Here is a 26730-nt window from a genome sequence, read left to right as displayed (position 1 = left end):
TGTTCGCACGACTTAAACGTAAACAATATAATTTTAAATCAATATCAAATTTGTAAAATTGAAAGTAAAAGTAAAATGTTAAATTCTAATTCTAATTCTATGCGTCAATCAGATGTATTAAAACTTGTTGGAAAAATCTTGATTAATATTTGCCTAAAATCAACTGCCATTGGTGATTTGAAACTTTGTGGAAAACATACATTGACTACCCAAAATCGTTATGCATTAAAAACAATGTTACACATTATTATAATTTTATTCAACTATACGAAAAGAATCAATCAACCAGCAAATAAATAGATGGAACATGGTGATGCTGGTTGTGATCCCCTAACTGCATAAATTAATTACCATCCAGGACTCATTTCATTTACACTCTGAAGCAACGGATCCCTTCAGCAATGAGGGATGCAACTGCCTCCTTTCCCTTGGGGATAACAACTTAGCCAATGGAATCAACACAAATAATTGCGTTACATTTAAAAGACACAAACAGGGTCCTCTAACCAAGTACCTTGCGAAGTTCATCCGTCAACTTCACACGACCTAATGGCTCCAACTGCACCAAAATTTACAAGATATGATGAACCAAGTTATAAACCTTAAACAATTAACATAACCAAATAATAACGTAGCTAAAGAAATGAAAAGTTCAAGTGCTTTACCTTGCTTAAAAGGGCAGCAAGACCTTGAGGTAGAGCTTGCAAATCTAGAGCTGAGTCACCAATATTTGTCAATTGAAGTAACACTTTCTGCACACGCAATTCCTTTAGTTTATTCTCGTAATTTGAAGGAATATCCTTCCACCTGAAGAAGGCTTCATCATCCAACCAAGCATCTTCTCTACCTTTGGCAATATCGGAATTCAAATACCATTCTTTTAGCAAGTTCATTGCAGATGCATGTGACAATTGGTCACCAGCAGCATCTCTCACACTGTTGATCAGTGATTGCTCACCAATTCTCCTGTGCAGTCTCTGGTAAAAGACAGAGCGGGAGTTACGCCAGTCCAGAACTTCTCTAATGACACCCTTGGCAGCCATTCTTAAGGAAGTATCATGCAGTTCAGCAAACTTGGTAGCTATCTGGGTATACACAGGCAAAAGTTGTCTCTCGCGTGATTTAATCTGCTGCTGTAGGGATTCAAAGGCCACAATGTTCCTGCTACTCTTGGCTTCCTGAAGTTTTGCCTTCAGAGTTATCAATTGCTGATCAAGTCTACCCATACTCTCCAACAATTCTCTTGTTCTAAATTTGATCTCAATCATTCCTTCTGGCTCTAGGACATTACCTTTGGCTGTTCGATCGGCATACATTTCGATGTGGTCTGAATTGATTCTACTGTCAACAACCACCCATGCCCCACCACGGAGTTCGCCCATCATTGGGATATATACAAATATGGGCTGCTTGTATGTTCTAAGGTTCTCCACAATAGTGGAACCAGCCTGAAGAATTCCTTCGAAAAGGTCCCTTTGCCCTCCTGAAAAGCCTCTCCAGTTTGCAAGAATGAAAAGCGGGAGCTCTTCTCTGTTGAAATCCAATATTGCTTGGGCTGTCTTGGTTGCGGAATCAGGGAACCACACTTGCCCGGCTTGAGGAACAACCCTCTCGTGAGAATCAAGCTGGCCAGGATCAGCAGGTATTATTTGCATTACCGTCTGTGTTTCTACAGCAACTACTCCCACAGGGATTCCTCCAAGCTTTGCCCTTCCTGTAACAACTGTTCTTGCCCATCCCTCTAGTGTCTCCACAAAGCTGTCTTTGTCAAAAATTCCTCCCAGCCATCTTCCATTACCATCCAAGGTTCCAGAAATGGCAGCACGAGGATCACACGAGTTTTCTGGGAAATACTCCACTGGTCTTTCTGGAGGATCAAGTGGCTTTACAATGGGAAGTGCACCGCCAACATGAGAAGGAATGTAGCTAAGCCACTTCAAAATAGAAGAAACACCTTCAAGATCATCGGAAACTGTAAGATGAACGACTCCATTAGTTGCCATGATTTTAGGTCCACCAAGTTGCATGTGAGAGCTGTAAACCTCCCGACCAAGAAGTTTGTTTAATGCTGAAAAACCAGTAAGAATTATGGGCTGATCAAGCCTTTGTATGCATCTCATCCCAAGCCTAGCAAGATAAGCTCCAATTCCAACAGTTCTACCAGTCACATATGTCAGTGTAAAAGTTTCCTTGTATGCCCTTGAATAAGCACCAGCAATAGCCCCACTTCCACTCAAGTTTTCAACGCCAAGGCCATCCTCCTTGCCAACAATGGTATCTATAACCCATCTGGTTTCTCCACTCTCAAGCTTTAACTCATGTGCTATCACCGATGATCCAATCCGAGCATTATCCTCAGGTGTTAAATATACATACTGAAAGCCATTCTCAGGATTAGATTCCTCAGACCAACCAACTCTGAAACAGGATTTGACTTCTTCAGCTACACCTAAACGGGCACCAGAATTTGCAGCTAAATAAATCAAAGGTAGTTTTTTTGTACATGCAAGATCAGTTACTGCACGGAAGAATGCATCCTCTCTTGGGCCAAAAGAACCAGCCTTGAAGGTCACATCATTTGCAACAACCAATATTGTCCTTCCAGATGGGAACTCAGGGGTACACATTTCCATAAACCAGGCTACCATGCCAACATCATTGAGCCCAGGGTAATTCTCCACAGGAACAAGAGGAGTACCCCAGCTACCTTCTTTATCTGCAAATTTAAGCTCTGTTACCTTTAAAAGATTTTTATCTTTGGCTCTTTGAAATCCTGGCTGTTGGATTGCCCATGACTGTTCCAAGGCAGTTTCAAATGCCTGCAAGAATTATTTCTCTTCAGGAAATATGGTTTGACTTGTCTTTTCATCTGGTCATTACAAAAAAGTGGTACACACACAAACAGACACAGAAAAGAAATCTATATTTCAACTAAACTCAGTAAATAGAACTTACAAGAGGAAAATCATAGCAGTATGTGGTGCTGTTCTTTCTTGCTGAAAGACGCTTTCGGTCAATAACTCCTAAAGGTTGATAATTTTCATTCACTGCCACACCATGCAGTGGACCCTTAACCGATACTGAACTGTATACCACTTTATGAGTGATGGTATCCTCCTTTTCTCGGTATAGCTGAAATTATACAATTAAGAATCGAATCATTACAAATAGTCCCCATTAATAATCCTCTCGATACAGAAGGTGAGATATAGCTATCAATGATAATATATTGTTCACTTGTACAAACTGAAGATCACCACTGTCCTTGTTTATATTTTTTAACTTCTTAAAGGTCACACTTTGTGAATACTAAACAAATTTTAAAGATATCAAGAAAAGAGAGTAGCATTCCACTTGATCAAAAAGAAATCACTCTTTTGACTTTTTTCCCTGCCCAAAGAGCCTTATCAATCAAAAGGTTTCATCACAGGTCTTCTCAAGAAACTCAAATAAATGAATTCACATGATCTGTATTTATGAAATGCTTCAAGATAGTAAATACTTTAAAGGTATGGAGTATGGTATTTGCACTTGATGCAGATTAGCATTTCTCTATCAAATATATAGAAAAATGCTCCTTCCTAATTATTAGCATAACCAATCTTCTGTTTCTTAGACAAAGAGTTTTCCCCAGAAGTGTTTATTGTTGATGCTTATAAGGGTCTCACACCTACTTTTCTTGTCAAAAGAAACCTTTTAGAAAGCTGAATGGAAAAGTTGTGGCATGCAGAAAAGATTTCCTTGAAATTTCGAAGTAAATAAAGACTTACATGTACAGTGCATGTATGACCAGTCACATTGTTTACAATGACCCTCCAAGCACCATTTGCCTGTCCACAGGCTGCCATCCAGAGCTTGATTTCCCACACAACAACCCCTAATCTATGCATTCTTACACCAACAGATGAATGGATTTCCCGTGCCAGTTCTTCCAAGACTGCCTCAACTGTTATTTCTTCTTTCCCAGCTTCTATGTTAATTCTCCTGGAATTAACATCCAAAATGTAAGACAAATACAAATGCTTCTTGGTCATATGCTAAAAGAATATATATGGACAAATTTGTAGCCATAATTACTTGGGATAGGGCACAAGATCATCTATTTGTTGTTCGCGTATGATATATAGGTACATATGAGCATGTTCAGATTTGATATTGACATTGTGTGCATTAAGTTCCAACTCCTCCATTGCAGCCATCAAAGACCTAAAAATGCTCCTTGAAGTAAAGGACATGGCCAATTGGGTACGAGATGTTTCTGCATCCAGCCTTTGATATGAAGAGAATCCTTCATTTGTTGTCGGCTGTCTTACAAGTGTTCGAAGAAACATTCTTTGAATTGGTTGTGGCTTGTGATCCACAACTGTGTAGAGGTGCCATTGACGATCTCGAGATGGAGTATACCGTATATTCTCATAGGCTTTAAGTTTGTCCTATAATCAGACAAATGTTTGAGTTTAAGATCAAGCATATAAATGGAATTTGCTTTTTCCACTTGATAAAGTAAAGGGACTTGAAAAAAATAACTTACCAATTCAAGATAAATGGATAGCGGAGGTTCCAGATGACGCAACAGAGGTTCCTCCGCATAGTAAAGCTTTTCTTCTGACCAGTGAAAGGAGTGCCTCATTGGGGCACGCCCTTCATCCCTTTGTATGATACAGCTGATTACACCAACACCTGCAGCTCGTATGGTGGAGCCTACTTCCTGCTCTTTGAGTATTTTAGCTAACTTATTGATTCTTTCTTGAGCTTGATCCTCATCACCACTGCAAAACACCAAAGATTGCTTGTCAAGAAGAGGAAGGAGGTTCAGATCAGTAGCTCGACAAAAAGCATATTAGTCACCGGACACTTAGTTTTCTTCTAGAAAACAAATTTTTTAATTTTATTGGTCCCATATTGATCCTAAATCATCTAACCAATAGCTAAAAGACTAGAACTACTCTATAAATCTCAAATAAAATGTAAGCTATTAAGCCATCAGTTCTTCCACAATTTGGGGAAAAAAAAGTTCAAACTAATATGAGGAGTTACTGAAACTTTACCTGTCTTGCAGTAAACTCATCTGGTTGTTGATGCCCACTAATCCAATATGCATCATATTACCATAGTTAACTGGTTCCACAGAACCACTTGTAAGTGCTTCGTGAGGGTTGTTGGTTGCCTCCCTCAATGCAGCAGTGATAATTGCAGGCAAAAATTGAAGAGATTTAATTATAACCATCACTCCCCACTTTTTCTCACTATGTTTCTCCTCCACTGTTTTACTCAAACTTTGGTCTTCAACCCCATTCTTCCTTTCAATGTACTCATCATAGAACTCCCATGTAGCAATAAGACCAGATCTGTGCCATTGCATCCTGGCACTCCCTTTGACAAGATATGGCTGATAGAGAATATTAGAAGTTAGAAAAGTACGTGATAATCCCCTTCCATCACCACCTCCCAAGGAAAAATAAAACACAGTTGGAAAAAAGTATGAACTGGCCATAAAACTGATATACCTGATAGAGCCTACGTATATAACTTTCCACAACCCTCCTCTGAAGGGTGTGATCACTGTGATCAAATAAACCCACGAGAGCATCTTCAACTGCAAAAGGAGCACTCACAAGGTCCTCCATTCGGTCATTAATGGCACTCTTCCTCTTGGGTGTATCAATATTTTCACCATCCTCTGTGAACATCTCTAATTCGGAAAGACTTCTAGCAATGTTGGATCGAAGTTCACTTAATTTAGTTTGTTCCAGCAGTTGACTTGCCTTTAGAGCCAACTGCATCAAGAAAATTTTAAATCAGGATTTCACTCAAAATGTTCCAAAGATGTAAAAGTATCATCCACAAGATGAAACCAAAAGTAGATAATTGAAGGATATATATTCACAATGCTCTCCCAGTAGAAGAAATGGTATGTCCAAAAAATATAACTTGGAACTCAATTTCTCAGGGTAATGTCCAACCTCAGAATAATTTGTATGGTTGAGTAAAGAGAAACGGATTAACTGATCCCTATAGGCAACAGGGTTAGGGTAAACCAATTTATCCATCAGTTGCAAGATCAGCTTATTTTTACTCTTGATTCCCTGAAAATCACAAAATGCAGTTAATCTAATTGCAGTATAATGTCAACAAGATATCCAGGAAGCAAAACACCCAACAGAACATGTTATAAAATTTCATACCTGATGAGAGAGCACTATATCAACAATCTTCAATAGATCTTTCTTGTATTGTAGACGCAGACGTTCAATCACATCAGCCTAGACATCAAGGGAAAGGGACATGAATATTCTAGAAAACTAAAAGATAAAGAAAACATCTTTTATATTAAAAGAGCTATTTAGTTCCTGATTTAGATTTTGTTGCATCATAAACCAATCATTTGTACATTGGAATGAACAGGCAAAAAAAGAAAACTAAAATGTGTTGATCAGTTTTTATATACACCACCCCAAGACAATAAAGAAATCATTTGATTTAGAGAAAGAAAAAATATATAATGATCTATCAGAATCTTGTAAAAACCAGAAATAGTAATGCAGAAAATCAATGTATCAAAGATTCTTGTAAGTTTTAACATCACCCATTAAAAAACTACTTTGGAGGGTAGAAATCATAAAAGGTCATAACAGATTTACCCACATAATATTAGTACAAGCAGTTGAATAATCATAATAACCTGAATATTATCGCTAAATAATTCTTCAACAGAAAGATACTCATCAAATAGGGATTGAACAATTATATGGGCATGGCTCTCTCTTCCACCCTCATAAGACTTAACAAGACTCAATAGAGGTTCAACTAGTCTTTCTTGAGCTCCTTTTTCTTTGTCGGGACAGGAGGAAAGATGAGCCTGCAGTGTAAAACATGCCCCATAAATTATTAACATTAGAAGGGAAAAGACCAGAATGAGAAATTCAGGGAAAGCAACTCACTTCAATAATTCCCTTCAATAATTTGGCAGGGAAATCAACAATTTGGGAGCTTGAAATCCCCTCAAACTCCTTATATTTTGATTCCAACTGAAAAACCACATAGTTCAACACCAGCTCAGATTACTTTTAAGATATTAAACCAGAGAAAAAAAGGTGGCAGGGTATCCCTTTACCTCATTTTTTAGCTCTTTGGGAAGACGGGTTGCAAGAACTGCCAAGCACTCTTGCCATTGAAGGAAAGGCAATTCAGGACTATCAAGGCAATTAAGCAAACTTTGCACAACCTGAGATAGTTGTATATCTTGTTAATAAGGCAAGCATATTGTCTCATAATAATAATAATAATAGAAACCAAAAATCTCCTATCAATAACAGATGACTCAACCACTTACGAATGCTGTAAAATTACAATGTTAATGAACCAAGGTGAAGAATTTACTCACTTCATCAATATTGTGCTCATACCCAGAGAGAATCATCCGTGCGGCATTTAAGCTTGCAGCGCATTTCTGATGAACTTTACCAGAAATTGCAGTAGGAGGTCCCAGAACTGGGAAGCTCCCAGTGAAGGGTTCTGCCTTTCTTACAGCTGAAGGATCATCCAGATCAAGCCTTGCTATAAGTTCACCAGCCTGCAAACAGTGATACTATTTGATTATCTCTTTCAATATGAACACCTGTACTTCCAATGTGGAATAGAATGCTATATACCTGCATTGCTTGACCTTCAGACATTTTGAAATGAATAATCCCAGAAGCAGGCGAAAGAAGAGGCATGCACATTTTCATGACCTCAACTTCAGCATATGGTGTGTCAGCATCAACATGACTGTCATCTGCAACCAAATATCTCAGAAGCTTGCATGGTGTCTCCGCAACCAACTTTGATGGATCATGATCATTCTGCATAAAAAAAAAAAGAGGTTTAGAAACTTACCTCAGCCACAAAAGAAATAGTTAAGGTAAAAATGAACTCATTTCACCTGAAGCAAGCAAGTCCTTCCATCTATTAGAAGGCGAGTTCCAGCTGCTTCTTCCTCTGCATATATTACATGACTGTTTCCATCCAACTGTAACAATTGGCAACTGCTAGTTAATAACTCAAGAATCAGATATAGAACAACAGACCAGTTATAAAATAGTGATGTTATCGATAAAATACCACTGTGTTAGCTAAATTGGAATAAAGTTATAGATGCAGCACAATAATATTCAAGTTTATAACTAGCATGAATTAAAAAGATGCACTTTAGGCACACATCATTTCTATCTAGACTGACCAACCACAGACTATCCATACTAAAGAATTATCAAATGCTTTAATAAATCTCTCTCCATATATGGTTTGATCAGAGTCTGAACTGTGATAAAATGATGGAATCATTAAATAATGCATAAATCATCTGTACTGAAATACCCACATTCCTTTCCAAGGTTTGGCACAAAAAAAGTTTGAACATCTCTAGAAACAGGAAGTACTTTTCATGCATAACATTTTCTCAGATGGAGAAGCACAATACATCCAAAAACAGTTTATGCTAAACGATTTAATCATGATAGTAAAATTTTAGAAGTCAGAACAGAAATAGTTTATGTCTATAACAGAGAATCTAATGATGAATGAAATAGTAACGCAAAATGTTCACAAACCATGGAATGCCATAATGTTGACTATGATTTTTTTTATTTTTTTTTAGATAAGCATAATGTTGACTATGATGAATAGTACTGTTATGGGCAAAACTACAAAATAAAAAAACACACATAGGTTGTTTAGAGAACAAATACTTGCCTGCATTAGCAAACCTCCATCACGTAAAGTATGTATTTCTGCTTCTATCTCTGATTGATTCATTCTCAATCTATAACTTCCAGACCCACCTCGTATCATGTCAATCTAGAAATAGTTTTACAAGACATGAATTACACAAATTGATTATTGCCAATGATGGCAGCATAAGTCTCAACAAAGGTAAGGAGACAACAGAAAGTGCCCATCAAATTAAAATTTGTAAGAATAAATACCGTATATTTGCTTCCTTCAATGTTCAAGGACACTTGAGAATGGACAAGAGATATGTGCTGTCATAATTATAAACTAAATTAGAATCACTAGACAATAAGGTTCAAATGCATAGTAGAACTATATGGTCTTCCCATTTAGACACGATACCTTGGGAGGGATTTGTCCCTTTTCAAGATAACCAACATAATCTGAAACCAAAGCTGCACTGCTAGCAGAAGCTTTCTGTATTGATTGGAAGAAGCGCAGGTCATGAATTCCACCATATGAAACTAGCAAAAGTCCAAGAGAAAAGAATATAAAAAACAAGTTGCTTACATAGAGTGCCCCTCCAACGACCGAAAGATACCAGGCAGGCCTTTCTGCTCTAACCCGCATTGCAATTCTACTGTCCAGCCAACCTGTGTGAATTTTGTTTTCTCTGTAGTCTGAAGCCTGAGATAAAATATTGTGGTAATGTCAATTCAGCATGTTAAACAACTTTTATAAAATAATTTGTCACCATGTGAGTAATTTACATTCAGAAGATCAATGGTGTAATCAACATTGGTACGGATTTCTCCCCGAATCTGAATCTCCTTCAGCCCCAGAACCATATTTGCAATTGCTAAAGCCCTAGATTCTCCAAAAGCAAAAACATGCCCTGAGGTAAAAAGATACGATATTAAAACTAATATAAGGTGAGTTATCGTAAGGGAATTGTGTAAATACATGAATATAAGGACAAGAAAGAATGTTACGGAGAATTGATACCCTACAGTTAAAAATTCCCCAATAGTGAAGTTTGTTATATAAATTACTTAACACAAGAATCAATATTTCTAAATCATTATCAGAAGCTCTCACTAATTCTGGGAAATCCTTGAGTGGACATGATATTTTGCTTTTTTTTCTCCCTAGTCACAATAATAATCATCCCTATTCCCTAGCTCCTGTGATCTAAAAGACTCCTCTCCATTCCCATAACCTTTTTCCTTCTCCACCCCCACAATTTATACAACGCCACTCAATATGTTTCTTTTTGTTTTATTCATAGAGAGAAAGATCCCTATATAACACAGGAAAAGAAAGTTGTACAATTACGAGTAAATACATCAAATGCTGTTACACCTTATATACCTACTGGAGATACATAGTCCATTTAATACCACTAATACAGTTATAAGTATGACAACCAACATAAAAAGGCAATGAATATGAATTGTCAATTACACAGCCATTGCATGTTAAGAAATCATTGTCACAAGAGGAAAAATTATTGATCACTATTATCAACAATGCAGCTGCTTTAAATGTGTGGAAACCTATGAAGAACAATTTTACATACACAAGCAAATGCACATGCACACATATCCATGCAAATCAACTAGTACCTGTATTTACTATATCTCATATTCATTAAAAAAATCCTATTGACTAATGCATTTAAATTTCCGTTTTTGCAACCTCCCACCAAACCCAACTGTACATCCTAGCTCTTGCAAACATTAATCATATTGCCCAAGGCAAGATGTATTGCTCATTATGCACTGAAAGAATATGCACTAGGTAAAACTGAAAAAAAAGACCTATACACATTAGCTTCCATCTTAAAACCAATTAGTGAAGTTGTCCAACTAGTATATAAGTTGCACCCCAAGAATTGAGACAGGCGATGTAGGACTTTCTAACACCCCCCTCCATAAATGCCTGCCAGAATAGGTGATGCCTACCGGAATAGGTTATTCACAATGATGGGCTATAGGCTCTAGTACCATGTTAAATTCCACCTTAAAACCAAGTGGCATTAAGTGAACTTTCCAACAGATATATAAGTTGCACCCAGGAATTGAGGCAGGCATTGTGGATATTCCAACAATATCAACATGATATTATGGAATCTGCAATTTCCCAATTGAAGATCAAAATGATATATTGAGCATTTGAAAATCAATATTATTTGTTTAATTAATTAATAGTTACTACTTACCAAACTGTGAATCTGAGAATTCATGAATTCCTCCTCCAGACTGCAAATAGTCCAAAAAAATTTAGCACCCCAACATTTAATCTATGCCTGCATTGAAGAACAGAAGACTTACCTTGACAGAGAAGTACGCCCACACATTTGGCTTGCTTTTAAAGTTAAGCTCCTGCACAAATACTTGAACTCAGTACAAGTTACTGGATGAATGAAGTAAAAGATGATACTGCTGTTGGACTTGTAGTTAACCTGCACTTTGCCACTTGTAGGCTTAAAACCATCATCAGGGTCCTCACTAGTTACTCGCACAGCCACACAATGACCTTTTGGCCTTGTAGATTGTGCTTTGTCAAAATCAAAAGGGGTAGCTAAAACGGATGTTTTTCTCCAAGCATCATACCCTCCACCATGTTCCACCCCATAGAAACGCCTTATCTCTATTAAATGAGACACATGAAATACATGTAAGAAATCAAATCAAATAGCAAACAAGAAGAAAGTAAATAATAGTAAAGAATAGGTTACACTATTCATTTGGTCCCTACAGTTGCCCACATTTTAATTTTTGTGGCGATTTATCACTGTAAGGAAGTTTTTGTAGCAGTTTCACACTGCCAAAAAATTCTCCAATGTTAGCAACAATGGCCAAAACTTAAACTTTTATGCATGTGTAGGGACTAAAACTTACAACTTCCTTGTACAGGGACTAAAACTTAAAATGGGGACAATTATAGGAATCAAGTGAACAATTTAGCATAAAGAGTATATCTGAAGTAGTACCAGGAATTTGCCAGAGAGGAACACCCATCCCAATGGCAACTTGTGCTGCTGGCAGATTTATCTCTGCTATCCACTCAGTAACAGGATGTTCAACCTATATAACAATCAATATAGCAAAACAATCACTGATGTTGTCAAAAATAAAGGAAAAATGAAATAACATAAAAAAACAAAACAGGGTCTGGAAAACGGGAAGAGCTGATTTCAAGCACCACCACCATCCATACAAAATCTCCAAAAATATACAGAAGCATTTCCCAAACATAATTACTAGGCTAAAATGCCTGTTACCATAAAAATTCTAAGTGTTATCATAAAAACGCAATACTCACTTCCATGTCCGTTTTAGAATAAAATACTGGCATATTAATCATAATCAAATGGAGAACAAAAGTCAAAAGGAGAATAAGTTACAAGAGATAACAAAATAATTGTGATGTAGGTCAAAACCAAGGTTATAACATACAATAAAGATAGAACCGATCTAGTCAACAGTAGTTACCTGTAGCCGAGGGTTCAACTCTAAAAAGTAGTACTCGCCAGTTTCCATACTATAAAGATACTCAACAGTAGCCGCCCCAACATAATTTACAGATATAGCCAACCTTCTAGCGGCCTGTTCCAGTTTTTTCACTGTTTCTATGGGTGCTACAGTAATGGGCCCCTCCTCAATAATCTGTTACAGACAATTGATTAGGTCATTCATGAGACTCATTTCACCATGGAAATTTGGTGTGGCAACAAAATGTTTTTGTACCTTTTGGTGCCTCCTTTGAACACTGCAATCACGGCTATGCAAAGCTGCGACATTTCCGTACTGATCACAAAGTAACTGGACTTCTAGATGTCGGCTCTACTTAGAAACAAAATAGATAATCAGAATACGACCATGACTCCAAGAATCATGTTCATTCAGATCATAGATCAGTGGATTATCTAACCTGGGATGCAACCTTCATTATAAATATGGGTGAACCCGGAACTTCACCTTGAACTTGCTTGAACAATGCCCTTACCTCATCATCATTATGAACCTAAAAAATCCATATGCCTATTAGTTTCTAAACTTTGCCAAACAAATCATACCAAAATAAGATTGGCACAAAGTTTCTTGTTCTTATAGGTATTTATGCAGTTTTCAATTTGAAAACAATTAACATACTCATGGAAGACAAAATTAGCTTACAAGATTAACAGCATGAATGCTATAGGATTTTCTAAATGCTACAGTATTGATTATGCAAGAAGCAAACCTTTCTTATTCCTTTACCACCACCACCCCAAGATGCCTTGATCATTGCAGGGTATCCTACAACTTGACAACTTGCCACTGCTTCCTCTGTTGTATAAACACATGCTTCCCGATAAATTTCATCAGGAATAGTAATCAAGGAACTTTCAGGCGGAATTTTCACCTGTAAGAAGAAACTTCAACGTCATGAGCTGGTATCCCTTAAAAAAGAAAGGCACTAAAATGGGAGATGGAAATTTACATGAGAACCACTCCATGGAAGGGTAGGCACTTCCGCTGCTTGAGCAATCAATGATGAACCAATTTTATCTCCCAATGCAGCCATAGATATAGCAGGAGGTCCAAGAAATACAATTCCTTTTGCTTTTAATGCATCTGGAAGCTCAGGATTTTCTGATGCATGACCCCAACCAGGCCACACCGCATCAACATGAGTTATCTCAGCCATCTGGGCAGTACATTGCATGCCAGTAAGCAGATTATATAAGTTATATAGGTCAAAAGAATCATTACTACATAAGCACTAAAATCTACAATGACAAGAACAAACTGAATTGAACTATAGGAAACAAAAAAGATATTTGGCAACAGGAACAAATTATGCAATACATTTTTTTATCGAATGAATATTTCATGTCATGGGAGGGGGATAGCGTTATGTTTCTTCTCGATGAACATTTATAACAAGCAGAAAAATATAAATGAACATTTCCAGGTATAATTTCCATCCATACTTTGTCGCTTTCAACTTTGCTTAACAAAAACTGCTATCACAATTACTTGAAGTATAAAATCTCATAAAGTCAACAGATCACACCTCAAGAATAAGCTGCACGTTGGCATAGTTATTGTTATTGGTCCCACCAGGTACTTCCACAAATTGATCAGCTATTCTGATATGTTCTGCATTGATTCTCATGTCCTCTGGAGTAGCCATGGCAACCAACAAGATGGCTTTCTCTGAGCCAAATGTCTCATAGGCCCAGCTCCTAACACTACGTATAAACTTGACTGCTGCCATTCCATTATTTGCAATTAATATACTATGAATTGGCCTGTTTCCACCAAGGGCATTGCAGAATTCATCTACTTCAGATATTGCAGCAGGTGGCCTATTTGGTAGTACACTGTTTGCATATCCATTCCTACGCCCAATGTCAGCCATTATTGCGCTCCTTCAATAAGTCTCCTATGTACAGCACAATAAAAAATAGATTACCAGCAGCTCAAGACATATGAGAATCAATTAGGAATTAGGATTCTTTTTTCAATTTATATTGCTTGTTCAGTAACGGAATTCTGGAAACTTTTTGAAGAATCATTTGTTCAGCTTATTAATTATTATATATAGACGAAACTCAAGATAAAGCATATAATTAAGCAGTACAAAATCCATCTAAACTTTTACTGGCAAGATTGACATGAAGTAAAAGAAAATAGACAGATAAAAAAAAGTTGTTAAGTTCTGTTTGGCCAACCACATATGGACTTGATAAGTAACTCCAGATTTGGTCAACCACAAATGGTTAACTCATTTTGGCAAATCAGGATTTCACCCGTAAAATTCTATTACAAACCCATTCCTCCCAAGCCTGCAGTTTTCACTGTAAGATACAAACAGACAAACACAGCCTAGCAGTTCACTCTCTCTCACTCTTAGTTTCGGTATGGCGAAAACATCAATTACAAAAACAAAAAAGGTCAGCATCTCATTATAACACGCTACCTTTTCAATCAATTAGCCCCTCTAACTTCCGATTTAGCCAAAAAGACATTTTTTTCTATCGGAGCCTCCACACCAAAACCAATTCTAAACAAAAGGGCATCAAAGACTTTTCCTTAAACTCACGAACAACATAGAACTCAGCTACCTTTTGAACATTTCAGTAAAAGGGGTTGTAAAAAATAAAATAAAAATACAAAAATGAAGATAAGAGAATGAATCAAACAAAGGAACACAGATAGAATAAGGAGGAGAAACAGTCACAAACAAGCACAGACCTTGGGAAGAAAGCTGTGGGGACGAAATCAAGAATCTGTTTTTGTTGTTTTGAATTTTATTCTAGCAAATTGGTGGGAGTTGGAGAAGCATTGGGAGCCTAAGAAGGTGAATTATAATTGAGAGGTGAGTTGTTGGGTTAGTCCATGTAAATGGTGATGATCAATCAGTGATGATGATCATGCAAAAAACCAAACCAAAAGGGTTTGATGGATGGGGTGAGTGAGGTAGGTTTGGTGTTGGTATTGGGTTGGGACCTGTTGGAGTGTTGGATCACTCTCTTTCTTCAATGAAAGCTGCACGTGGTACCTGCTTCTGCCACACCTCTCTCGGTAGAAGTAGTAAGTAGTGGTTCCCAGCTACCCCTTTCACTCTCTCTCTCTTAGTGGGTGGTGAGAATGAATAAATTACTTGTAGTTGTAGTAGTAAAAATGGTTCAAAGAATTTGGGGGGTTTGGCTAAGGTAGGAGGAGGAGGAGCATGTCACGTCATCAATGCATCACATAAGAATAACATACATATAAGCATGTAGAATAAGGTGCCTCTATTGACTATGCGTTGTTTTGTTTTGTTTTGTTGGGTGGTGATGTTTGTCCACCAACCCTTCTTCCTTATAATCAGTAGTAGATGAGTCAAATATGGGAAGCGATGCTTCCTCCTATTTCATCAAACAAACAAACACAGCAGCCACCATCTCCTACTTGTATCCCTTTTTACTATTATTTTATTTAAAACTGTCTGTTTCCACATCCAGATATCATCATGTTAATTCGAGTTATAATTAATAAATAACAATCCATTTTTTAAGGCTACAAAAATTTCCTTTCATTTTTTTCTTTTTCTTATTTATTAAAAAAATTATTTTCTTTATTTAATCACAAATCATTATTTATATGATTTTTGAAGTAATTATCATAAAAATTAATAAATTTATTATATATGATAAGTTGTAATTAAATGATGATATAAAATTATTTTATATTTGTAATACATAATTTATTTTCTCTTTTTTAATATTTATATTAACTAAATATGAGCAAAGTTTCCAAGGTGAAACTCTGATTTTAATTAAATAATATTAGCATAAAGAAAATATGAGAAATTGCATCCAATTTCTATCTTAATGAATACCATATGACTACATTTACCAAATAAGAAAAATCAATTAAAATGTACTGTATTCGGTCATCTAATTATCTAATTGTAAATTATCATTTTATAATAATTATTTTTAATTAGATTTAAAACGATTGTTAATTTACATAATATATTAAAAACTAAACTCAGATTAAAAAATAACATTTAGTACGTTTATTGCACGTGTTTGCCTTCAAATGAGACGAATTTACATTTGTCTATTTTTTTTCCTACCAAACTATAAATTTAATATTTTAATGGTCATTAGTAGTGTATAAATAACGAAAGATGGTGATGGAAAAAGATTAGCACTGTTTAATAACATATACGATAATATAAGAAATAATTTCTTGCACTACTTCTGTCAAAAAGAAGAAAAAAAAAAAAAAAAGAGGTTGTCATTGTCATTCTTTGTATGGATAAAATTGTAACTAGGGTTACTCCGTTAGGACTTTATTTTTATTTGTTTATATTGACGCATATAAGCAGAGATAGCATTTCAATAAATTATGGCTTCGGTTATGGTTGGGGGTTAGGTTTATTCATGACATCCTCACATGTCTACCGCCCTTTATTTTGGCTTTAATTTAATGGGAAAAGTGGGGCGATGAATGACACAAAAAGTCAAACTTATCAATTTTGTCACATAGTATTTCACGAGTTAGAAGAACAGGGGCTCAAACAAGATGAATTGACTCAAAACGCAGAACTTTGGAAACTCATGATAGTTTTGAACCAAAGGGGTATGAAGTACAATAAGAATTGTTCTGTTTACTTTGTTGAAGATTTAACCTTTTTTTTATGTTACAAAGTGGGTAGGTGATGACCAGTTTGATTTTGGTAATCTACACAGTTTAAATGTGGTTGTTCTTAGGTCTCACGTTGAATGGATTTTTATTTTTTTTCTTGGCGCATATATATAATCATTCCAAAGCTCGATTTAAGTGTTGCACATGTCGATTGGACAAACAATCTTTTTTTCTCTCCAAAATTGCAATGTTGACAAGAAAAGGGTCCATGTAGGCTGGCAAACGTCCCTGTTTCATCTTCCCAATAATTTCTTCCTCCAAACAAATTAAAAATATTTCATATTTCATATATTCCCTGACGGACCTACCGCATCTCCACCCATTTTTTTCAATTTGCTTTCTTTTATTAGGTAGTGCTATAAAATATTAATATTAAGTAGTTATTTTCATTTTAAAAATTTAATTAAATATATATAATATCATTTGTATGTTATTTATCTTTTTATGTTTTAATAAAATATTCTCTTCTTTTATAATATTTATTGTAGGGATAATTAATTTTTTGCTTTTTTTAGATAAAATATTTGAGTATTATTTATTTTTTCTTTCAAATAGTTTTTTTATAATGTTATTATTGTTATTATTATTTTAAAAATTATAAATAATTGTAGTTTGTAACCAAATGATTTTATTAACTCTTGTCAATGGGTTAATTTTATAAATACTATATATAAGATTAACAACTTAATTAAATTTTCAAATACTTCAAATACATCATGCACGCGTGTTTCATAAACTTTGTGATGTAAATCCATTTGCATAAGGGTTGAAGATGGATCTTTAAAGATTTTTTTTTCTTGTATGAAATTTAGAAAATGAAATGGATAAGGAGAATGAAGAAGATGGTTGGAAGAATCACTCCTCCGGAATTAATACCACACACAAGGTGGTGTTCCTTAATAAACCAATTTCTTGAATCACAAAAGTAACTAAAGAAATTTAAGGTGATTAAAACTCAAATTCAAGCTTTGTCCTTTTTTATTAGAAAATGTGTCGCCTATAAATAGGAATGACATCAAGTTGGTTGCACAATTGAGAAGATGAAATGATCACCAATAATAACAATTGATGGTGTCATTAAATTTAATTAAAACTAATATTAATAACAACAATTGATGGTATCATTATACCTAATTAAAATTAGAATTAAGATACACCAACATAAGAAACATTGTGCAACTCCTTGGCTAGACAAGAGGTGGCCACAATCCTAGAGTTTTCACCTTATTAAACCTTAATTTCTTTAAATTAAAACAAGCTCATAGGTGGTGCAAATCAAAGAGAATTCTTCAACAAGTGTCAATCATGCTATTTGAATTTAGGACCAAGTTATAAGTGAAGAAGCTTCGGATTATCAATTGCACCATGTTTCAAGAAGAGTAGAGGGTGTCACTTTAACACAAGTTTAGGTCAACTAACAAAATACTAATAAAATCACTCAACAAAAGTGACACCCTCTACTCTTCTTGAAACATGGTGTAATTGATAATTCGAAGTTTCTTCACTTATAACTTGAACCTAAATTCAAATAGCATGATTGACACTTGTTGAAGAATTTTTTTGACCTTTTTTATTCTAACCTTTGCTATAAGTCCTCAAAGTCTTTCTAAAGGTTTTTTATCCTTATTCCTTATTTTGTCTTCATCACCTTGTATCTAATGTAATCCATGAATCCAAAACCTTGTATGTCGATTGTGTACATTATCAAACTTCCACACTGATTCATCATGCACCTCTACATTTAACCCCATATGTCCTAAACTCATTCTCTAAATCTCTTACTATAGATCCTCCTCCCACCTAAATAAAGCCCTCCTCCACCTTTAATTCCACCGCATCTCCCCTACAATGTTCCATGGTCTTTAACATGCATAAGTTTGAAAAATTACCATTGTATAAACCTTTTTTTAATAAAAAAATTACCATTGTATAAAAATATTTGATTAAAAAATTACATTTTTAATTGCTATAAAAATATTTTTATATAATTAATTTATTTCTTTCTATAGATTCTTTTCTATTTGTCCAAACAAACGGAGAGAAATTTTCTTACTTTGTTCCTTTATATTTCTATTCATCTAAATATCTTTTTTTCATTATATTTTTTCTCTATTTCTGCCGTTCTTATTTTTTCTTCTCTATTTGACTCCTCGTCCAAACTAATTAAATATTACTTTTTATTTATTTATCATGACTTTAATTAATTACACAAAATTTGAAATTCCTAATTCTCTCATGGTATATTTTTTTCACTTTATTAGAGAGAAATGTAGTATATCCTTTGAATTTGATGTGTATATGTACTAATAGAATTATATGAAACATTTTTCAGCAAAGTTTTACAATTTCATCATTATGTGATGCTAAGAATTTTGTCGTTTCAATAATATTACTGTAATTTTTTTATGCTTATTACTGTAATTTTTTTAATTCGACTCCGAAACGCACAAATTAACTTGAAATGTTAATTCCTCTAAAAAAAACTTGAAATGTTCATAACTAACCATGTACGTTTGTACAAAAAAAAAAAAAAAACAAATTCTGTAAAAAACAACAACCATGCATGTACGTAATCAAACACTCATCGAGTCCTCGACAATATGGCTTTACTTATTTTGATATTGTCCAATCTTAAGACAATGGCCCTGCCACCGAAATGTCATTTGCCTATAGTAAAAGCGCAAAGTGGCTTAATGAGTAATGACAATAATTCACATCACCTCATGCTTATGTGTGTCCATGAAAGTGGATAGCACCTAATAAATCATACTAATCAAGATTATCTTTTAGGAGAGCAGCATCTTTATCACTTCACGAGATTTTTATTAATATAATTATTAATTATTTTATTTTGTTAACTGGTGGCCTATTTGTGTAGTTTAGTACTGTCTAACTTCAAAGCACGGCTTGAGAAATGAAGCGTGAAACAAAGGCTCCTACCTGCTTAAAATAATATGGCATTCATTAATTGTTAGACACTGCTATATATATTTTGCGCAGAACTGCAATATCAAAGGCTCCTACCTGCCACATGATCGAAGAAATCTCCAGGAGATCATTGTACGCTAACCACAGCGTTGATAATATCTCGGCAAGGAGCTTCGTCAATTGTTGGTCTCAACATATTTGAAGAATCTGAAGATGGTAACCTTCTTGGCATTCTTGGTTTAGATAATACTAGTAGCAAAAATATAGGATAGGAAAATTAAAGTTATTTCTTGGGACACAGAATAAGGTAAGATTATATTTTTCGCTTAAACCAATATATTTAAGTTGGATAGGACTATTATAAATGATAAAAAAAAATCTTTAACTATTTAACATAATTATATATTTATATTCGAGACTCAAATTTGATATTTTTAGTTAAATTAGAATAATTGATTACAGTTTATCAACTTGCTTGATGTAAGTTTGGGAGAAAAAAAATTAAAGTGTTGTAAAGTTTATTAATAAATATTTAAACTGACAAAATTATCAGGAATACCTAGGATATTATGGAAAATCTTCCGGAAGGATACATAATCAGGTGCAGTCTGAAGGGATTATTAATTTGCTTAATAAATTAAGATTCGCATAAAGGTATGTATATTTTTTAATAGGAACCATTGATCCACCGTTATATGATTGAGATTTATGAGAATTGTTCTTGTATTTTATAACATTATATAGCGGGGCTGCCCCTGTCCTTTGTGGTTGATTAGCATAGGTACCATTGACCAATGATCACACGCTTGTGCTACAGAGCTTTAGACGGTGGCCTGATGTACTGTTTTATAGCCGAGTTGATGACTGTTTCTTATCATTTGTATTATTAAAATTGTCTAGTCTATCAGCTGAATAATTTTTCTATTTCTTCAACTCATTTTGTTTTTATTTTTTTCCTTAAAAACCGTGTAATGCACTTACGGGTTTTAATGCTAATTATATGTTAAAATTCCAAAGTCCAAACCCTCGTTTAATTGAAGTTCAGGAATCAGTTTCTGAGCGAAAATATGAATTATGAATATGATGATGATCCCCTGAAGTTTCAAAATCAACTGCAGGATGTGCAGTTATAAATCAAATCCTGAAAAATTATTGAATTAAATTTTATAGATAAACTTGTCATTTAATTTAATAAATTAAATAAAAGGATGTGATTCTTGCAATTTTTTAACAACTTATGACCATCATCTTATCTATATTTTTTATGATTGCCTGTTATTGTCAATTTTCAGCCTGTGGACCTTTCGACTTATGTCCATAGTTCATGTTGCATTAAAGATTCCCATGTCTATTAATTGCCTTTTTATTTACTTCATTCTATCCACTTTTTAGCTCTAACTTTTTTTATAAGAATTAAATTAAATATTTTTAAAATCAGATTAGTAGCTAAACCAATCCAAGACACTAATTCAAATTTCGATAGTTTAACTATAAACCAATCGATATTAATTAATAACAATAATAATAGTAATAATAATAATAAAGAAATAGAATATCATAACTTTAAAATTGAACCGTCTTGAATGATTGATCTATACAAGCAGCATCTTTAAGAGGCTATGAACTAGTTTGAAAGGTTGAGTTATCTAAACACATAAGTTTCATTATGGATGGGGTCAGAAGACTGACTTATGAGCATAGGGGCCCCTACTATTAAGGGATGTGGTGACCATGAAAGCTCCCAAATGCTTGAGTCACTCAAGATTACCAATTGAGAACAGCTATGACATATAACTTACGGAATAGCAAAAGAACAACTGAGTTTACAAGTTTATATGACAAAATGGAGAGAGAAAACAACAAATAGTCTCTTGACACATCTGAGGTACCAATGAAACAAAGTTAGAAGCACCACCTCTAACATGTCAAGGACGTAAGGTCATACAAGCACTACACTTGACATGTAAAGAAATGTGAGTGTCATAGTAAATGTGTCCAACCTGCTAACACGTATCACAATTACACATGTTGTGATAATAAAGGATACTCGAAGTATAAATATGCATGATATCTCATCTGCCAATATAGGTTTTGCGCATGTAGAGAAAATCTATCGAGGCTTCTTGAGTCCCTAGCTCGTTGGCTTTATGAAAAATAATACTAAAAACTACAAATGTAGGATCATTTAAATTCTTACCATTCAAAATATACATAAAGATTCAAATCAAATACATCATAACACTTATGTCTAAGTTTCAACAATACATAATTATGTCCATTGAATTTAGCAAGCTTACACCTAGAATAAAAATGACAAATACTTTAGGTTAATTTTTTATTTAAAAAATAAAATGAAATTATTTTAAGCATTATTCATTTATCAATTGTGAACTTTTTCTTTACCAGGTTTTACAGTGTTTTGATCAATTTTCTAGTTCTTCCAATTTTTGTCAAGGTCAGTATTGTAGTTTATTTGAAATCGACATTAGATTAATTAACCGATTTTCCAATTGAACCGATTGGCTCGATCAGGTAAATTGATAAAAAAAATTATAAATTAGTTGATTATGTCTTATAAAAATACCAAAGAAAATACGAGTCATCCCATTTTACCCCTAGTTAACTAAACCTTGGAGCCTTTCAATATAACATAAAATTGCAAACTAGAAGGGACAAAAAAGGACTTAATTGATTTTTCCCTTGTAGAATTATGGCCTAGGTGATAAATTTTTGTCATGTTTTTTCATTTTGGTCTTTTTTTTTTCTTTCATTAGACATGTTGTCATTAATTTATTGACAATTGTTTCATGCAACTCTAATATTGCTCCCCACGTCTTTTTAAACTTTCGGAATACCATTCCAGAATATAAAATTACATTCTGAAATAGTTTTAAACAATTGCCTTTTTAGTTTTTTTGATCGAGTGTTGTCATTAACCAATGCATTTTCAGAAGTCGCAAATGAAGGAGTGTAGGTGGGTTTTTTCTTTGGTAAACTTAATAAAGAAAAAGAAAAAAAAAATCAACAGTACGGACGTATATTGGACTAATGGACCCAATATGTTTGGCCCATTCTCTGACGTTCACAGGGGAGATAATGAAGGCAATTGTTTCACCTTTTTGCATTTCCCTTTTTATTTATACATTTTCTTTATGTACTTTTTTTTGTATTTTTCCCCAAAAAATATACTTATTTCAGAATTTAATTTTGCTCCTCTTTTCTGGTTCTAGCCTAAGGTATTATTTGTTTTTGTTTTAAAATTCTTTGTTTGTAATAGAAATAGAATTTTATTCTTGAATAATATATAAAATAATAAAAAAAATTCCTTATCATTAGATTAGTTTACTCAATTTATGAATTGATTAATAAGTCGATTGATTTGGAATTATAGGATGAGTAGATGTCACACACATGATGAATTTATTTTTAAATTATGTCATTTTATTTTTCTTTTTATTCGTCTATAATAATTTATTGATGAATCACCGATTTTCAATATATGAATGAATGTTTTGAGTTATGTCTAACAATTCTTAAGATTTATCTGTTATTTTTACTTTGTCTTATTCCTTCACTTTAATTAACCAACGTCTCAGTTTTAGTTTGCTGCTAATTACCTCAATTTTGTCATGTTCTTCATACCTGTTGTGTTAGGAATATATGTAAAGAAATTGCCGTAGTCTCTTCCATTTGCATGATAAACATTCTGCTCTGTTACACTGATTTGTAGCAGGCCAGGTTGTGCAGATTGTTGAACGCTCTTCCTCTGTGAAAGGGGTACAAATCAGATCATGAGGCTTCTTGTATTTGAATGGACATCTTTGATATTTTAATTTTCTTTCTGCATCGTGTTAGAAAAAAAATATTTGCAAGTGAGCTCATGCAAAAAAAGTTACAATGGTTGTATTGGTAGATAGGTTTGTAGATTTAGTCACTGTGCAGAATCAAAATTCTAATACAGAGATTTGCAGTAGGAGATTATCATAATCGTCAATTAGCAAGAATGAATGACTAGAAAATGCTAAAAAAATTCATGTATGTTTGAACATTAACATCATTAGTTGAATTAACATGAGAAAACACAAAAGCTGAAGAAGAAAAGACTTTGGTACCTATAAAAGAGTTATATATCCTACAACTTGCTTTGTACAACGCATATTAGTGTTTTTTTTCAAGCAAGTTTTTGGTATCTCAACATGAACATGTTAACATTGAGTTTTATATCTGAATTCTTTCGACTAGCAACAAGCACCGAACATTGTCAAGTGGTTAAAAGTACCAAATCTTAAAAGTACGATAAATTTTCCCTTTAATTTATACCTTCTGTTCATGATTTGAGTTGCCTGCAAGTGGATCTCTTTGATTAGATGCAAAAGAAAAAAGTTATGAACAGCATTGCAAGCCTTAAGCAAGTGCCTGGATTGAAATTTAAACAAATAATTCTGATAAATCTTATTGTTCATGAGACAAGAAATGTATTAACTATTAAGTGTGTCCACGTTACTACTACAAGTACAAATTAAAGTATAAACATAAACAACAGAAAGATTCGGTGGGTTGACCATGTCATGTGGATTCACTATTGAACATTAAACAAGAATAATTAAATATAAAAAATTATAAAACGGGGTCAGATTACGTAACCTACCTGTTAAATATATTAATTTCGCTGTTAACGTCGCCACTGGGAAGAAAAGAGGGAGATCATTCATCAGCGGAGTAACGACGCCATTAAAAGTTAATAACTTCTCAAATTCTCAATCCCATCACCAATTCACCATCCTCTACATGCATAAGGTACGTTTTGCAAGTTTAGCTGAAATGCTACTTTAAAATCTGTAAATTAATTTAATAAATTAGAAGAGTATTTAATAAAATGAAATAATTATAATTGTTATAAAATGAAATAAAAAGATATATTTATATCATTTTTTGTTTTGCAAAAAAAATCTAATTAATTATAATTTTATATTTTAATTCATTTTAAATTCATGTTGGTTGTTTAAAGATAAAATATTTTATTATAAATTAAAATTATAAAAATAACTAAAAGGTAACATAGAAACGATTAAGAAAAATAAATGAAAATTAAATTAAAATAATAAATTAATAGCTTGTGAAATATACTCCTGTTTGTCAAACTCCTTCATTTGATCAAAACATATTTTATAAAATGGTCAAATAAACTAAACTATCTTGTGAAAGTGAATGAAGTTTTCCAATACCCAGAAAGAAAACAGATTATGATTTACAATTTTTATTTAATTTTTTACTTGTTCCGGTTCAGAATCCCGTGAAAATCACTCCAATGAGTTTTACACGTCCCAATATGCAAACACAAACTTAAAAAATAGTGGCCCGTGTTACCCGTTAACAAGCAAGAAGATATTCCAAAACAACAGGACCAAGATGAAAATTACAAAGCCAGAACAAAAGAAAAACTAAACACAATCTAATTTGCTCGTCAAACACACGGAGTTTACAATCAACGAACTAGTCCACCACTGAGAAACACAACACAACGATGTGAAAGAAGAGGTAACTAATTAAGGACGTGAAAGCCGTTTTCCCCATAGAAAGAAATCAGACCATGGATTTATTACAATTTTTCTCTTTTTCATTTATTTTAGGTTTCCGGTTAAAAATTACCACGGAAATCACTACAGCGTGCTTCAAAAATACTTGCCCATGTTGCCCGTTAACAAGCATAAAACCACTCTCCAAAAAGCGCCATGACAAAAATTACAAAGCCAGAACAAAATGAAAAATATCCAAGAGATAGAAGAAGGCTAGGTATATGAACATAAATAAGCTAAGGGCATGAGCATATAGGAATAATAATAATGATATTGCATCATCAATCCTTGTTTGGATGCCACAATTAACTACAAGGCAACCACGGTTTCGCCTTTAGTATTAGTAGTAACTTGAGACCCAGAATTAGGCTTTGCCGCAACTTGTTTCTTTGATGATGCCACACGACACTTATCTTTTCTCTCATCATGCTTCATCTGCTGTTCACGGCATTCTGAACTGCAGAAAGCACTATCACCTCTGCAATAATTTTCATTTTTAATAATTAAAATTGCATAGACATCAAAACCAAGCTTATGTTCTATGTCAACAAACAAAAGATTAAAGCCACATCGACATAGAAGGGTAAAAAAGAGAAATTACTTGTACATGAAGATGTCACGGCCGGGTACTAAACAGCGTTTGCAGAGAAAGCAAACGCGCAAGAAGCCAGGGGTATCCTCGGAATATTGCCTTCTATGGTGGTTTCTGGGTGAAACCATGGCCCAAACCCTGTTCTGATCTAAACCGTTGAGCCCAACAGGAGGCCCATCTCCTCCTGGTCCCTTCACGGAGTTGTTCGGATCATCGTCCAAGGACGTGTTCAGATCGAAGGTTATTTCCGACATGCTTGTTGTTCTCTTCATAATTGGAGGACGAGGTCTCTTCCCCAACAACATCTTTTCCTTCTAATTTTCTTTTTGATTCACCAAGGTTTGATGATGACGATGATGCTACTCTGCTACTACTAGAGTCTAGAGTAGCGTTTTGTGTGAGAGGGTGGAGAAGAAAAAGTCGAACGTTGGGGGAGATAAATAAAACAAGAACCTAAAACCGAGGAGTGAATCGGGGCCGTTGAATGAGAGTGATGTTCATCATTAACGAGAAATGAAATCTCACCTCAACCTTTCCTTTTCAGTTGCCATCATTTTATTTTATTATTGGACCTGTATTATTATTATCATTGTAAATATAAAATATATTTTGTTATTGGATGGGAACTTCGGATACTTTCGAGTCTCCCAAAAAAAAAAATCTCTTAGGATGAGTATCATTGGCCAACCAAAATGTTCACATCATTGTAGGAAAGGTTGAATTCCACTGC

The 26730-nt window shown here is 34.1% G+C and overlaps 2 protein-coding genes and 1 long non-coding RNA gene across 3 annotated transcripts; 1 reads left to right on the top strand and 2 right to left on the bottom strand.

Moving 5' to 3' along the window:
* Nucleotides 1–148: 148 nt before the first annotated feature.
* Nucleotides 149–15570, bottom strand: LOC114415345 (acetyl-CoA carboxylase 1-like). Its single transcript, XM_028379980.1, has 32 exons — nt 14961–15570; nt 13777–14148; nt 13201–13407; nt 12961–13122; nt 12649–12741; nt 12465–12560; nt 12210–12383; nt 11708–11801; nt 11177–11364; nt 11046–11096; nt 10934–10973; nt 9483–9607; nt 9283–9399; nt 9115–9189; nt 8967–9023; nt 8734–8838; nt 7925–8011; nt 7653–7844; nt 7385–7573; nt 7115–7225; nt 6942–7028; nt 6683–6859; nt 6186–6263; nt 5964–6086; nt 5508–5777; nt 5049–5389; nt 4532–4769; nt 4078–4433; nt 3771–3984; nt 2956–3132; nt 666–2819; nt 149–559 (listed from the first exon to the last, which is right to left on the bottom strand). Exons 2-32 carry the CDS (start codon nt 14122–14124, stop codon nt 503–505), a joined length of 6783 nt encoding a protein of 2260 aa, XP_028235781.1. The 5' UTR covers nt 14125–14148; nt 14961–15570; the 3' UTR covers nt 149–502.
* A 4215-nt stretch (nt 15571–19785) lies between these two features.
* LOC114415344 lies at nt 19786–20848 on the top strand. Its single transcript, XR_003667350.1, has 2 exons — nt 19786–20048; nt 20386–20848. It is a non-coding gene; the product is annotated as an uncharacterized LOC114415344 (long non-coding RNA).
* A 4548-nt stretch (nt 20849–25396) lies between these two features.
* On the bottom strand, nt 25397–26499 carry LOC114415343 (FCS-Like Zinc finger 6-like). Its single transcript, XM_028379979.1, has 2 exons — nt 26010–26499; nt 25397–25886 (listed from the first exon to the last, which is right to left on the bottom strand). Exons 1-2 carry the CDS (start codon nt 26303–26305, stop codon nt 25718–25720), a joined length of 465 nt encoding a protein of 154 aa, XP_028235780.1. The 5' UTR covers nt 26306–26499; the 3' UTR covers nt 25397–25717.
* Between the last annotated feature and the right edge of the window lie 231 nt (nt 26500–26730).

The sequence above is a fragment of the Glycine soja genome, chromosome 6 (genome assembly GCF_004193775.1).
Source record: "Glycine soja cultivar W05 chromosome 6, ASM419377v2, whole genome shotgun sequence".
Classification (NCBI taxonomy): Eukaryota; Viridiplantae; Streptophyta; class Magnoliopsida; order Fabales; family Fabaceae; genus Glycine; species Glycine soja.
This window is presented reverse-complemented; position numbering and strand designations above follow the sequence as displayed.